Source organism: Mastomys coucha, unplaced genomic scaffold (assembly GCF_008632895.1).
Source record: "Mastomys coucha isolate ucsf_1 unplaced genomic scaffold, UCSF_Mcou_1 pScaffold20, whole genome shotgun sequence".
Lineage (NCBI taxonomy): Eukaryota > Metazoa > Chordata > Mammalia > Rodentia > Muridae > Mastomys > Mastomys coucha.
In genome coordinates this window covers 35,874,325-35,890,858 of record NW_022196903.1, presented here as the reverse complement: position 1 = coordinate 35,890,858, position 16,534 = coordinate 35,874,325, and the positions used below count along the sequence as shown (strand labels likewise).

The 16,534-nt window shown below is 37.0% G+C and overlaps 1 protein-coding gene across 5 annotated transcripts in view; it reads right to left on the bottom strand.

Moving 5' to 3' along the window:
- The window catches only part of Mgam2 (maltase-glucoamylase 2 (putative)), a 112,234-nt gene extending 97,558 nt beyond the window's left edge, over window positions 1-14,676 (bottom strand). For all 5 annotated transcript variants that reach the window (XR_004121951.1, XR_004121952.1, XM_031381648.1 and 2 more), the window contains exons 1-10: window positions 14,606-14,676; window positions 10,581-10,704; window positions 10,363-10,472; window positions 9,531-9,685; window positions 8,566-8,737; window positions 7,430-7,529; window positions 6,392-6,504; window positions 3,822-3,947; window positions 1,660-1,791; window positions 1,469-1,567 (exon numbers count right to left, since the gene is read on the bottom strand). Coding sequence is in view for 3 of the 5 variants with exons in the window: in XM_031381648.1 (XP_031237508.1) it covers window positions 1,469-1,567; window positions 1,660-1,791; window positions 3,822-3,947; window positions 6,392-6,504; window positions 7,430-7,529; window positions 8,566-8,737; window positions 9,531-9,685; window positions 10,363-10,472; window positions 10,581-10,704; window positions 14,606-14,656 (1,182 nt within the window). In the remaining 2 variants the exon portion in view is untranslated. The remainder of the gene's footprint in view (window positions 1-1,468; window positions 1,568-1,659; window positions 1,792-3,821; window positions 3,948-6,391; window positions 6,505-7,429; window positions 7,530-8,565; window positions 8,738-9,530; window positions 9,686-10,362; window positions 10,473-10,580; window positions 10,705-14,605) is intronic.
- Between the last annotated feature and the right edge of the window lie 1,858 nt (window positions 14,677-16,534).

Genomic DNA, 16,534 nt, shown 5'->3' with positions numbered 1-16,534 from the left:
GCTGTTAACTCCTAGTAAACAACTGTTTGCGCATGTGCGTAGAGTGAAAAGTCACGGCCCATTCTGGGACATTACGTAGGGTAATGAGCGAACAGCCAATCATTGGCAGACACACCGCACTGTGGTGTATATAAGCAGTGCGGATTAAGGGTTTGACCCTTTTTTCCCTATGGATGAGGACAATAAACGCTGCTGCAGAAGGAACCTAGTGTCCACGTGTCTTCTTGCTGGCGAGACGACTGCGCGGGCTACAATTCTCAATACAGATGCTACAAGCTTATAATTCCCTTTTTAAATATGTTGGGCTTTTAATTCTGTTTTAGTTGATGGCTACCAAGTAATATCTAGAGGTAATTTTCACATCCCAAGGAATAGGTGGTTGTGAAACAGAATGCCCAACAGTATCATAAGCTAAGAGGAAGCCTACATATTCTAACACAATCCTGATCTTGCCTCTACTGCTATTACCTCTGCAAGTGTCTTAGTACAAATGATTGTCCTTATTTGCTGGTCAATGGAATCAGTCATCTAATTAATATCTTAGTTATAAAAATACCATATTCTACTAAAATGGCTCACCCTGTGGGGATGAATTTTAGATAACCACAATTTTTATTTGACTATAGCCATGATATTTACTAATATATGAAAATTAGTCTATCTGGTGATTTAGAGATCCATAGCCATAAAATAGACAGTGAAAGAGGTACCTTGGTTTGGAGGAAGAACTTTGCATAGCTTCATAGAAAATAAAAGAAACAAGGAAAAGTAATTAGAGTGAACAAAGTCAATGAGCAAAGGTAAGTGAGCTGAGTGAAGGGAGAGCCATTTACAAGCCCCCAAAGATAGTTTTACACAGTAAACAATCCAGGAACTGTAAATACTACAAAATGACATAAATTTCAGAGATTAGGTACCAACCTTTATAAATTTCATATAATTCAGTCATCTGGATTTAACCTTAAGTGTAACTGGAATAGAAGGTTAGCTACATGATTAATTTGAAAGTACACAGTCTTACAAGTACCTCTGTCTTAAAAATCAGTTCCTTGGTAGTTTATCCAGAGTCTGAAGCTAATAGTATAGAGTTAATTAAGCCTGTGCCTAGCTACTAGTCTTGTATAAATTAAGAAGTATATCAATTGAATTCATCATGAACATCTTGCTACAGTACTGAATTTGGATTTAACATCTCAGTGAAGAGAAATTGAGAGGAAGTCATTCTTAAAGTAATTTTCTATTAATGGTATCTTTCTTCTCCATTATCCAAAATATTTGTGAGTCTAAGGCTAGTTTTTTCTATCCCTTAGAATTTTAGTTACTTTATTGTTATATCTATTAGTTTAAAATATAAAAACTACCAAAGTCATAAAAGAAGCAATATTATGACTTGCCTATCACCTATCTTCATATAAAAAGTAAACTTTTACTCAAATTGTTATATACTATGAACTTCTTGAGAAATTACCTCCCCAACAGCAAAGCCACTGGAGTTCATGATCCACATTCTGTTCTTGCTTCCATTTATGTAGGTCTCATAGTTAGAATTCTTGAAAATGCCAGGATTCTAATAAATAAGAAGGGTATCAATAATGCTGTTAAGTGTCTTTTGCAACTTGAGACCAAAAATAATGCACCAAATTAAGTGTTTGAACATACCAGAATAATTACATATTTCTGTCCATTATCATGTAGTTCCTTAGCAAAATCTGAGAGCCTGGGGTAAGTCTGATTGTCAATAGTGAAATCTTTTTTTCCATCCATGTAGTCTATGTCCGAGTATTGCATATCCTGAAAGATAGTTCTGGGCAGTGAGAACTCAGGAAATACTACTTTGTTAATTGGAGAAGCTTCAATTCTGATTCCAAACCATTAAAAGAGAAGCCACATGGCTTCATAATCCTAGGATTTCCCAAACTTGTCTGGCTCCTGGAAATTAATAAGTTCCCTTTAAAAGATGCATCTACTCTCTGCAGCTGTTTACCCATTCTGATAGATGGATGTCAGGAGGATGTCCCTGAGGAACTTAGGATAGAAAGTGTATCTTGTTTATCCTTGTAATCCATGGATGCTGGTCATGTATTGGACACTCACTAAATGAGTATTCGATATTCATTCATCATGTGAGGGAACTTATAACCACAAAACTTTAGATCTCGAACATAAAGTCAAAATGTATGTTCATAAGAAGATAAAGGGGTCTTTTGCTCTACTAAACTTCTATATAAATTACTAGTAGTATTGAGTGACAAAGAATATCGAGATTTAACTAACCAAATTATCATATGTGCATTGTTTGTTTGCACACCATGTGAGTGCAGGATGCTGTCTCTAATGAGGCTGGAATATTAAGAAGTTAATGCGCAGGGCAGTGGTGGTACATTCTTTTAATCCCAGCACTTGGGAGACAGAGGCAGGCAGATTTCTGAGTTTGAGTTCCAGGACAGCCAGAGCTACACAGAGAAACCGTGTCTCGAAAACCAAAATAAAACAAAAGAAAAAAAAGAAGTTAAATGCTATTTTCCAGTCACTTGGATAGGAAGGTAAAGGCTAACTGAGGCTTTGGTATAGGCACTTGAATCTGGATATTCTCTGTTTTCCAATATTCCATTTACCTCATGATCATATGGAAGTCAATCATATGTTCTTCATATGGATTGAGGCTTGTTATCCAATGTGGTATCATCTGCCCTGATGAAAAATGGTTAAGTAGTCCTAGGTACCACACATAGTCACAGAGAGGGAGCTCCCAATCAGGAAAGAAGTGCTCATTTGTTCCTCACTGGTAGTACCAGCAGACACAGAGGAACACAGACCAGAAAGACCACTACAAGTAGATTCAAAGACTGATACATACAAATTGGCCCTTCTGCTTAGTAATGCAGTCCTGGAAAAGTATAATCTTGTATTTTTTCATTCATAAAAGAGTGATAAATAGGAACTAGCCATGACTGTGAATGTCATTCTAGACTAATATAAGTACAAAAACTCTGGTCTAATTCTTCCTGGAATTGAGTGTTTTCAGATAGTATACACAAAGGATGTAGAATTAAATACAAATATTTCCCTCTTATTATAAAACAATATGGTGGGGATATTTCTCCAAGGAAAACTTGATGGCTGTATCTGCCATTTTGGGTTCTCTGAGATTAAGCAAGTCATTTCTATACTTATAGTCTCTGTCAAATGCTAACCCCATATATATTCCTGCACAAGTTCTGAAGCATGAAGTTAGTCCTGAAGGAATTCTGACAACTTCATTGACCGTGTGATGAGTTTATTAGACATTAGACACTTGGTGTTATCTTTTGATTTACAGAAGAACTTTGAACACTATAAATGCTTTACAACCACAGAGATTCAGAGTTAATCTGGAAAGAGTTTTGCAAGGTCCCTGTGAAACTAGCTTACTGCAAATCACTATTAACATCTTCAGTTCTTGCTGACCACATCACCATGTGCTGATTTCAGTCATAAAATTATCACTAAATTTGATGGTGTCTGTGCTCAGAGACTGTGTATTATATGCCTTATGTAAAGTATTTTTCACCCCGGACTCCTCAAGGTGAAGTGTAAAATCCTTACTTTTAAAAGACAGAAACCACTAACCCAACATTGCAGAGAGATATGAAGAGATAGGACTAAGATTCGAGTTCTTTGACTCTATGAACTATGCCCTTTACACAGGCATATGAATTATTTAGTATGTCAATATCTGACACTGTATGTGACTCTATCAATCTACCATTTTGAATGGAATGCAAAGAAAAAGGAAGAAATGAAATCAAATTTAAACCCCGATGAGAAAAGCGTCAGCTTACATATGGGATCTCAGCATCACGGGTTCGCTGAACAACCTGTCTCAGCCCATCAATGCCACCATAATTCCTGCGGCTGAGCTGAAAACCAAGGCTCCAATAGGGAGGCAAGAAAGGTCGACCAACAACCTGAGAAGACAGGGGAAACAGCATCTGAGCTTTTATAGCAGATGCTAACAAACATTGCAGCATCAAGACCATTTGAATCGTCGATTCCTTTTTGTTTCTGTAAAGTCCTCAAGTCTAAGAGTGTCAGAAACAAAAGAAATCTCCTGTTGCAAAACTCTAAAGCTCAAGTCTTTCATCACTTAAAACATGTTAATATGTTTGGAGTCATTTAAAATTTATATTGAGAAAAAGTATTTTCACTATTGTTGTAGACTAGCATCTACATAAGACTGTTAAACTGATTGTTGTTTTATATCAAACAACTTTTATAATACTTATTTTTATTGTTATAATATTTTATAAATTTTAAGGAATATGACAAAAAAGATATTGTAGGTATTGAAGGGGGTCTCTGGGAGGAGTGGGGGTACAAAAAGGAAACAAGAATGTGATTTAATTCTATTTACTTAAAATATGTTTTTCAATGTTAACAAATTCAGATAAATTGAAATCATGTAACTCTTCTCATCATAATGCAATAAAAGTTTTAAAAAAAATATGTAATTGTATCCCAACAGCAACAATATCAGTGAACAATTGGATTTTCAGAATATTTTGGACTAATAATGTCATCCAATGTCAGTGGATCTCAACGTGTGGGTTGTAGCTCCTTTTGGGGATTGAATATCAGACATCTTGCATATCAGGTGTTTACATTATGATTCATAACAGTAGCAAAATTGCAATTATGAAGTAGGAATGAAATAATTTTATGATCACCACATCATGCAGAACTATATTAAAAGGTCACAGCATTGGGAAGATTGACAGCCACTGTCCTATGGGAAGGGAAATGGGCTGGAGATGTAGGTCAGTTGGTAGAGTATTTGCCTGGTACCCAAGATAGTGTGGGTCGAATTCCCAACAGTTAATAAAAATTGGAGGATAAGGGAAAACAGCCATTGTTCTGTCTGGCTGGAAGGTGATTCCATAATTTCTTTTCTTGTTGTTTTGATAAAATATCCCAATAAAAACAACATAAGTGGGAGAGTTTCTAATAAAGTCCATGATGACAGGCAATTCAAAGTGGCAGGAACTTAGAGCTGAGGATCATATTGCTGTTGATCATATTGCTGTGGATCATATTGCCACTGATCATATTGCTGCAGATCATATTGCATGAGAGGGACAGAATGGAAAGGGTGGAAGAAGCAATGGATATTTTCTAATACATTCACCAATCTCTCCATTTTATAACCTGCCTAAGAAATTGTCTCACCTGTGGTCAAGACAGGTCTTGGAACATAATTAATATAATCAAATAGTTCTTTATAGGCATTTCCACAGGACCATCTCCTAGATAATTCAAAGTTATGTCACCTTGATCATTAAATAACACTAACCCTCACAGTTGATGTTTTGTTGTGTTGTTTAGTAGTGGTGCTGAGAATAGAGACCAGAGTCTCATGTATGACAGACAAGCACTCTATCACTGAGCCATAACTTTGGACTTGAAAAGAAGTACTATTCATTCATGCAACAATATATCAGTGTTTTTAGTGTAATAAGATTCCCCATAGACACTGAGACTGTAATGACACAGAGGAAACAGTATTCCTGTCTTCAAAGACCTTGAGTAAATACAACACATTAAACTGAAGATGGTGGTGTTTGACAGTGGTGAAAGAGTAAGACCTGATAAGACACATGGATGATGGGTGAAGAAATACTGTGTGCTTGAAGTATTCAAAATTCCAAGTACTGCAAGCCAACACTGTGAGAAGACTAGAACCCTGCCCCACATTTTTCTAAGAATCCCTGTCCTCCTAATCAGAGACTTTCTCCCATGCTACTTAATCCCGTAGTTTATTTGGACCTCATCTACAACCTTTACTACAAAATGCTTCTGGTTATGATCAACTGGGACTATGTTCTCTTTTATTTTATTATAGATTCATTGAGATTGAGAAGCATCTTTAATAACCTTATATGTCACCTTGAAGGAGTCACTTCACCATTCTTTGTGAATGCTTCTTTGAAGTAAGATTAGACTACAAGTTGTCTAGTTTCCTTCTATCCTGCATTTTGAATAAAAATATAAGCAGGATTTATCTCATGTAATTCCTTCTTGCTTGTATATTTATTTGCTGCTTAAATGAACTTTGCTGATTTGTGGCCTTGGGTCTTTGGAATTATTGGTTTTAGTCAAAAGACAATAGGAAATGGGCATGCTTAGGAAGCAGAATTAAACTTCCTTTTGCATTTCTCAAAGCTTCCTGGATGGTGTCTACAGTGATGCAGAAAACATCCTGTCAATTCATTAAAGAAAAAAGATGATGAAATACTTTTAAGCTCAGCATTTGCACCCATCCTGTCTATTACTACTTTAACTTTTGTCTTGTTAACTCAAAACAAATATATGAGAAAATAACAACAATCCCATGGAAAGGAGGGCAATGCCATACCTCCAGGTACTCCTGAACAACTTGCTCTGGTGTGTTTCCCAAGAAGATGTAAAAGTCTAGAATGCCCCCTGTTGTGCGGTAAGTAATGGCAGGAGCAGGTTGAAGTGTAGCCTCTGGAGGATTAGAAAGAATGATTAGAATTCTCTGCAAATGCACATCTATCTAATATGTGAACAGCTGAGTTATCCCAAACTCTGTTTCATTTTCAAAGGAAAATGAATCACATACGTTTGTTTTATCCAAACTCTGTTAATTTGAAGAAGATACCCATCAAAAGATTTTATCTTGTTTCATGTTGCTTATGAGGAAAAAAGAGCAAATTTTATTATTTATTGCTACATTAAAATAAATTTCTATGATATATGAATGGTTTAATCCAACAGGAAAAAATTTGGGAAACTTATTAGATAAACTTGACTACAGTATACATGCACACACACACAGAGTTATATTTTTTAAATAAATAATGTTTCTTGGCACACCATTAATTAGAAGCTGCAGGAAGATGACTGCAGAAAGGTACTATGAGACACAATGTACCAATACAGACTGCTGCCTACTGGCAGACAGCATAATACGTGCAGGAGTCGACAGCTATCTTTGAAGTGTTCACACCAAGAAATCTTATTATCCACAAAATATTAGGAGAAGCATTCTATGAGGAAGTCCATGAAGTTTTCAGTCAAGTGTTTTTAAGCCTGAACTGGATTTCTGAATAGGTGAAATTGTTGTCAGGTTCCAGTTTCAGTGAAAGCACTTCCATACAACCCATGACTATTAAGTGAGGTCCCACAATAAAAGTAATTCTGGCTCTTCTCTCTTGGAAGTCTGCTCTTTTCTGAAGAGAAAGCAGAGGGTGAGTACATCTGAGGGACAGGGGAGATGGGGTGGGTGGAGTGAAGGAAGAGAAACTATGCTTGGGATGTATTATAGGAGAGAAGAATCTATTTTTCAGGGAAAAAAAAAAGAATTCTTAAAAATAAAAACATCATACTTAAATCTAGCCCTATCTAGAGAAGATAGAAAGATGCTTCCTACCCATGGCATTGCTGTTCAACAGAAAAACTCCAAAAGAGGCCCCACTGGTATCTTCCAGGCACAAGAAGAATGTGTGTGCTCCATACAGATTAATCTTGCCCTGCCAACATGAAAGGAAATACAGAAATAACAGGATTATATGCTTAAAATATTTATCCTGAATATCACAGTGGGATGAACATTTAAGTCTAGCACTCAGAAAAAAATGCCAAGAGGATAGTTACCTTTAGGACAGCCTATGCTATGTAATGAGTTCCCTGCCAGCTTGACTGACACAAGGCTCTATATCTCATAAGCAACCAAGTGTGACTCACAGAACAAAAAAAAAATCATACACATATTTGTTCAATATTTAATCAAATGTTATACCATGATGGTATTGTCATAATAAATAGAGAAATACAATAAGGTATATTATTTAATGGAATACTATTCAGAAAGGATATACTGTAGTATGAAAGCTCGAAGTGTTACAGGAAATGGAAGAAACAACCAATACTACTGTCTTTGAAATGTTCTAATATACACAAGAGAAGTTGAAGAGGAACTTTATATCTACACACTCCATTGAGAATGATCCGATTGATATTCTTCTCTAAATATGAATTCTCTGAATTCTTAAAGACAGAAAACATCGATTAAAAAACCGTTTTCTTCCTTTTGTGGCATTGGTATGGGATCCAGAATCTCACACCCACTAAGCAATGAAAACTTTCTTCTACTAACATCCTCAGTCCTTTTTGTGTTTTCATTTAGAGACAGGGTCTTGCTATTTAGCCCAGGCTGGCCTTGAGCTTACTCTGTAGCCCAGGGCAGCCTTTAAGTTGCAATGCTCTTGTTCAGGCTCCTGAGTAACTGCAATTCTGGGCTTGCGCTAAGAGGTCTGGCTGTTTCTCAAATATTATTTTATTTATCTTATGAAATCATTAAATTATATCTTCCAAGAAAGGTGTTTTTAATTTCTACATTTCTAATTTGTGTATCTATTAAACTCAATAGCAAGTATTCCTCAAAACAAATTCAGGTAAACTGAGCAAAATAAGTCATATCTGTATTTTGTCAGCTACCTTTAGAAATGGAGGGTGAGCATTCCTAGCTTTGAGCTATGAACAGCAGTGGGGTAGGTATAACCTCACCTCTGTGGGAGTGGTATCTCTGGTGAAGATGGGCCAGGTGTTCCAGCTCATGTTGTGGAGGTACTGCTGATGCACATGTTCCCCAAGTCCATACACGTTAGAACTGGACAGCCGGAAAGACAGCTGCAGGTATTGCTGGTCAAATTGGAGAGGCCCGATGCCAGTGTCCAACCTGGAGAACGAGGAGAAAATAAGTGGCACAGATGCACTCTGGTTCTGAGGAATGCCACACCTGCCCACAACATGCATTCAGAGTTAAGTGACCTCAGATTTTAGCACCAACTTGTTTATGCCCCCAGAGATGTTCCCATTGTGTGTATTACCAATTTTTTGAATTTAGAGGAGCATCATAGAATAGAATTCTATCATCAAAGTTATATGACTGGGGGAAAAACAGAAGTGCAACTTTACATCTGCAGTTACTGCTGTAGATGCTAAGTATTGTTAGGACAGCTCCCTCTGGGAAAGTGGTAAGGTATACTGCCTTATAGCACACAGGTGATTGGAGACTTGCTGGTACCAGGATTTGATTGACGGTTTTACTGATATTTGTATTCATATTTTACACCATGCAATTTGTGATATAAGTAAGCTTAAATTGGTCTTAGGTGCTTAATGGTAACATTCAGAGATAATGATGCTTTGAAATGGTAAACAGTAAAGTTTTTGTTTGAATATGAATGATAACTCAAAACAACAAAATTTCCTAACCCATAATATATGAGAACCATAAGTATGTATGCATATTTACTAAAAATGTATGAATGAAACTTAGTAAGTGGGTTCACTATAGTTTCATATACTGCTTGACAGTCATAACAGATTGCCTTTGTTCATTAGGCATGGTAAATAATTTTACATTTTTTTCCTGATGTTCAAAACCATTTCCAAGTCACCCAGAGCACATCAGGATGTGTTAGATGGGTCTCTGTATTCAAAGATGGGCAGAGTGTGGAGTAGCTCACAATACTCTTTTGTTGCTCTTCCTCAGTACTCGGATGCTGAAGGGCTTTTTGATGACCTCTATGTTGTAGCTCAAACTGGACTTCTCAGCAGTTCCATTCATGAGGTTGATATTTTCATGAGGGACTTCATATCGTATCTCATTGAAATCAGTGATCTGCAACAAGAAAAATAGAGAATACAATTCTGAGTAAAACCATTCCTTATAGATCTATGGATGGAAAATGTTGCTTTTTTTATTAGATATTTTCTTTATTTACATTTCAAATGTTATCCCCTTTCCTCATTTCCCCTCCAGAAACTCTCCTATCCCATCCCCACACCCCACTCACTAACCTACCCACTCATGTTTCCCTGTCCTGGCATTTCCCTACACGGGCATCAAGCCTTCACAGGATCAAGGGTCAAGGGTCTCTTCTCTCACTGATGTCCCACAAGGCCATCCTCTGCTATATAAGCGGCTAGAGCCATTAGTTCCTCTATGTATACTCTGGTTGGTGGTTTAGTCCCTGGGAGCTCTAGGGGTACTGGTTGGTTCATATTGTTGTTCCTCCTATGTGGCTGAAAACCCATTCAGCTCTGTGTTGCTTTTGAATCAGTGGCCAATGAGAATGCTTCCAAATCTTGACCCTGTAGATTTTGACTTCTGAGGTGAAATCACGGAATCACGTGTGTCAAATGTCATGTAAATTACTCCTGCACATCTTCTCAAGGGATGCTTGCAGAAAGAAATAGACAAGCCTTCTGCACATGCACTGTGCTTAGTACAGGGAGGAAGAGGGTAGGGCACCTGCTATCTCCAGAATTGTAGCCAGTGGTAACTCCTTCACCAACCTTAAAATGAAAACGGTTGGATGTCTGGTATTCAGCCGTCAATAAGGCCTCAGCAATATCATTTCCAAAAAGAGATGGAGATGACAATTTCTTCAACTTAGCAGTTAACCCTAAGGGTGAGGGGTTGAGAACAAGAGATAAGTTAGCCTGCATTTCACAGTTACCATGGCTGGACCACAAACAGTGGCTTCTTGGGGCCACATTAGGGCAGGGCTCACCTGTGCTTTCATTTGTAAGGACATTGGTGACTTCATAACCCCAATTCCTAGGGAAGAAGCATGCAGGGATTTTGGGATCTGCCACTGGCTTCCAGCAGCATTTACGCTGCCATCGACAGGCATCCTGTAACAATAGAGTAAGCTGCAATTACATAAAAGAAAGTGTCACTTGCCTGCTAAGTTACAATCCATGTTATTCCAAGGAAGACTTGAGATGGGTCATGTCTCTATCCTCAACTTATTCATACAGTTATCATACAATATAGCACGACACACATTCTATGCTAAGCAGATAAATAAACTGACTGTTTAGTTGTAAACCAGGATAATCAAAGTAGTAATGATAGCATCATGAGTTGAAGGTTCCAGTAGAGTGTTCCCAGAGCAAGAGAAACGCACATACCAACCATTTCTCTCAGGCTGGTAATTTAGGTAGGATAAGAAAGAAAGCATTCTAGGTAGGTGAAAGGTAAGTATGCTCTCATGGCCCCAAGGAGAGTTTGACATGTGAGCAACAGAGTGATATTCTGGATAGAGAAAGCAATGATGCATGGCAGACAGGAAAAACCTCAAAATTATTGTGCCATTGAGGAAGAGCAGTGGGCAAGGCAGGATTAAGAGAAGGACACCTGTTAATCTGTTACCTTGATTCTAGGGAGGAAATTTAGAAGTAAAAGGAGAATATGAATGGGACTTCCCCATTTTGTTCTGTACACAAGTAGAATGTCTGATTCTTCTTTAAACAATGTGTCCAGTATAGGTTCTACTGTAAAGATTAAGATAATGGCACACCCTTGCTTATTTCCATGTATTATTGACAAGAGCTTTAGATGCAATAATTGATGCAATTGCTTTAAAAAGACAGAATGACTTTTATGACTAAAATATTTGTGGAGAAAATCCTAGCATTATAACCATACAGTCCTTTAAAATACGTATTAATCTCCACATACAAAGAAACAGTTCTTGCTTTTATCTTTTCAATTAACAAAAAATATGCTATTAAAAGAAAAGGACTTTGGGTGTTCCCACTGTTTCAGGTGCAGACATTGAGAACCATGGCTACCTCTGAAATGCAGGAATATGAAGCTCCAAAGGTCAGTTTCACTGCTGTAAACAGTGTCAAAGTCTACAGACCTCTATAAAGAATAATCAATACCCAGATAAACATCATCTCTGTGTGTACAATGTGCTCTAACACTTTGTTTCAGTCTCAGAAATCAATGGTCAAATCCCTGGACAATTAATTACCAGCTTCAAACTCTGCGTCATTCCCCATATTGCTCCTCCTGTTTTCCATCTCATTTCCCTGGTACAGGTGTTCTAAACTCATCTCTGAATTATTGGTGTTGACTCCCATCAAAACTCCTTGCTTTGTTCCGCTGTAATACCATATGACCTAAACTGTGTCCTTAAGTTATCTCCCACATAAATTTGTCAATCAGATAAAAGGAATTTGAGAATAGATGGCTGACCAGGAAATCATCTAGGTCATCTCTGTGTGTCACAAACATTATGGCAACAAAGTCTCTGAGAGATACCTACATTCTATTAGCAATGTGTAAAAACTTGTACCAAAATTAGGAAATCTTCTCTTTATATTTATTTTTTTACCACACTATTTCTTAAGTTTAGATTAAAAAATGGACTTTAGATAGTTTAATTTTCTAAAATCTACTGTGGTTGATTATTGGCTTTTAGAAAAAAAACCTCAAAATTTACTGAGATTTCAAAGAGAAAAAAACCTTATTTTCTTTGTATGTGTACAATATGAGAAAGAAATGAAATATACATATTTATGATAACTTTAAATTGTCATTATTTAGTTGGAGCATTATTATATTACAAAACTCTAAAAGTATCTGCATATAATGGACAATTAATAAATAAATTTAAGGAAATTTCTGGTTGTAAAATCAATATTCAAAGATAAACTTCAAACCTATACTAATAATAGTTGAATAGAAGCTTTCTATTTAAAACTAATATTTAAATGGATTAAAAGTGAATAATTTTTTGAAAATTAAATCAATGTATATAACACATACACCAAAAATAAAAAAGATTTTGAGGACTTACAGGACCTATTCCAGAGGTATTGTAACTACAGTGGTATGAAAGAACAAAACAGCTATTTAAAAATTAGACACCAGAAGTAAATTCACACTTATAAATTATCTTTCTGTTAAGACACCAAAAACAATTCAGAAATAAAAGGCTATTTCTCACATCTGGCTTCAGAGGGCAGGAGCCGTTGCAATATCAGAGTGGGGTCCAATCTGACTCCACAGGAGGGAGAACTAAAACAACGTATAGTGGTTTCAAAGGAAACTGTAGACTCCGGGTGTAGAACAGATCTGATAAGGGTAACTTCCACAGGCATGCCAGGCACTCTATAACCCACACAGTTGCAGAAAAAGCTACTGGCCTTGATTTGGGATCAGACAGGAACCAGTGTAAGGCTTACAGGGTCACAAGGAGTTCCACATCATGTCTCGGAGCAGCTACAGAGCCAAGCAGGAAGCCTGAGCTGACCAGGACAATCCTCTAACTGTCAGAGGAAGGATTGTGGAATGCTGAGTGGGATAGAAATTCTACAGGAAGACCAACAGAGTCAACAAATATGGACCCTTGGGGGGGTCTCAGAGAGTGAACCATCAGCCAAAGAATATACATGGGATGGACCTAGGTCTCCCCACACATATGTAGCAGATGTGGCAGCCTGGTCTTCATGTCAGTGTGGAACAACTGGAGTGGGGACTATCCCCAAAGCTAGTGCCTCTACATGGGATATATTCTTCTATCTGGGCTTGCCTTATCTGGCCCCAGTGGGAAACGAAGCAGCTAGCCTCACAGAGACTTGAAGTGCCAGGGTCGGGGAATATCCAGGGGCCCCCACCTGCTCTGAGGAGAAAGAGGGGGGAGGGAGGAAGAATTGTGGAAGGAGTTGACTAAGAGGGGGGCAGTGAGCAGAATTTAAAGTGAATAACTAAAAAATAAAATAAAATAGCAAGTAGTAAACTTCAGAATAAATAAATGCCTCTATTTCACCTAAAAACAAATCCATGCAAAGACCAGGGTCTCCAAACATCATTGTTTTATGTGAATTCTTCCAGAAGAACTACAAAGTGCAACAGAACACATGGATGAATGGTAAATATTAAAACAAAGCAGAATCATCGTCTATTTGCCAAGAATATAACTATATTAATATCTCAAAGGAAAAATTTGCAAGCTGTTTGAAAAATGACAGGAAGTTTAAGCTGACCAACAATTATATAAGTAATTATAATTTAAGTTAAAGGTAAGACATAAAATAATCATTAGTAAGAAAAATCATTAAAATTAAAATAGCAACAATGAGAAAATACAGAGAATTGCATTTGCAATAAAAAATACGATATAAAATACCCAAAAAGAGGACTGGAGAGATGGCTCAGAGGTTAAGAGCACTGACTGCTCTTCCAAAGGTCCTGAGTTCAAATCCCAGCAACCACATGGTGGCTCACAACCATCTGTAATGAGATCTGACGCCCTCTTCTTGGGTATCTGAAGACAGCTACAGTGTACTTATATATAGTAAATAAATAAATCTTAAAAACAAATACTCAGAAAGAACTTTACATATAATGGAACTTTAAATAAAACACATACTAAGAACAATACAAAAAAATGTATCACTTAGAAGAGAAGCTTTCTATTTTTTATAGTAAGAAAATATACCAAGGTATCAACTCTTGAAACCTAAAATTTAATACAGTCTAAATTCCTACTAAAATATAACAATACAGGATATAGAATGCTGAATATAGGACACAAAAATGAAATTTAAATACATGCCACTATTATGACATGTCACATGAGTCATATAAGACAAGGTTCAAATATTTGATATTCTCATGAACATTACCCAGGGGTGAGAGGGAAATCTATTATTTCCCATGGGACCTCATTTCCTAGTTACTCAATTTCCGAAGACTCTTCTTACAAAAACTAATATAAGTTCAAGTGACCTAGTCACCCACACTTGCTTGATGGTTCACTTCTAGAGGCACGGTAGGCTGGTCCACAAGCATTTAACCTCTCTAAGGTCAACTCACGCCTAACAATGGCTCCAGTATTGCTAACTTCCTTCTACTCTGACCTTTGGAACTTGACTGCAACTATACCTCATTTTCTAGCCTGTTTTCTGTACTTCTTTAACACAGCTGTTTATTGTATTTTATGATCACGCCAAGAAATTTACAGAACCTTAAGGCACTCCACCACTTCTCCCTTCCCAACTAACATACTCATTTATTTGATATAAAACCCAGTAGGCTACCAGACAGGACCCCATAGCTGACCTCTGTCACCACCTGGCCAGGTGCACAGTCTATCCTTTCTGACTCAGAGATGTCTGGACATTCAGGAGTAAATGAACCTGTAAAGAAAGTAAAGGCCAGAGTTGGTACTTGTGGTTTAATCACAACTGCAGATGCTAGGGCTATTCCCTAACCAAATCACTGGCTGCTGATGCCAATATTTGTCTGTGATGTTCTCTACTTCTTCAAATGTTTAATCCCATTTTTAAAAAATTAGTTAATTGACTTTTTAAGACCCTTTTCTTCCTAGTGGATTATGTCATTCAGACTTAATATGGGGGGAAGTGTCTAGCTAGTCTTATTACAACTTGATATGCCATGCTTGATTGATATCTCTGGGTAGCCTGCCCTTTTATGAAAGATAGATAGATAGATAGATAGATAGATAGATAGATAGATAGATAGATAGATAGATACATTCATAGCAAAATCTGTGCCTGGCATGGAATTTTTAATGTTCTTCCTTGTATCACTGTTTTATTCTCTTCTATGGCTAAATCGTATTCCATTATACAATCAAAGAGCACTTGATGAACATTTATGTTGATTCTACCATGTGACTGTTATATGTAATTACTTCTACAGCAGTTTCTGTGTGAATGCATGTTTTCAGTTCTCTTGGCTACAAGTCTGAACGTAATTGCTGAGTCATTCTTTAATATTTTTTCCAAACTGCAAAAGTGGCTGCAGCATTTTATTTTCCTCTTGGAACTATATGAAGATTCCAATTTCTCTGTGAACTAAAGACCACTAGCTACATGTTTTTATGTAGCCAACTATATATGATAGCTTGTTTTCTCCAAATAATCACTGATGATGAATACACTTTCTAGTCTTACAGTCATTTGTTGTTCTCTTAAGGAGAAAGGTCTAATTACATTCTTTGTTCATTGAAAATTGGGTTTTCTTGTTTCTGGGTCATATTTTTTCCATTACTATAATTCTTTGAGAGTTTCATATAATGTATTTTGATTACCTCCCAAACTCTTTCCATATCTACCATTTCCACTCTCTCTTCCCTACCCACCCAACTTTGAGGGTATTTTCTTTTTGCCCCTTTGCATTAAGTTCATTTTGTTGCCCAACTACTCTTGGATCAGGATCTGTCCTAGAGTGAAGCCAACCTATTACAGGTACCTCAATAAAGAAAACTGGTTCTCCCTTCCCTAGCATCTATCAAATGCCACTATCTCTGCATCTAGTGATGAGATTTTGTGCAAATGTCCCCACTTTATCCTTGGATTTTTGTCTAGCATAAGTCTACATGAGTCATGTGCATACTGTCACAATCATTGTGGGTTCATATGAACATGCTGTGTGTTGTGTCCTGAACAGACTGTGTCTTTGAAATTCTCCCACCTCTGGACCTTACCTTTTTACCTCTTCCTCAAAGCTCTCTGAGACCTGATAAGAGGATTGTGATATATCCCTACAACTTATCTCAGAGCACTCCACAATCTTGTATTCTCTGTACACTGATGAGTTGAGGTTCTCTATGTTAAGTCCCATCTACTGTAGGAAGAAGCTTCTCTGATGAAAGTTGAATAATACATTGACCTATATGTATAGCAATTAGTCCTTAGGAGTAAT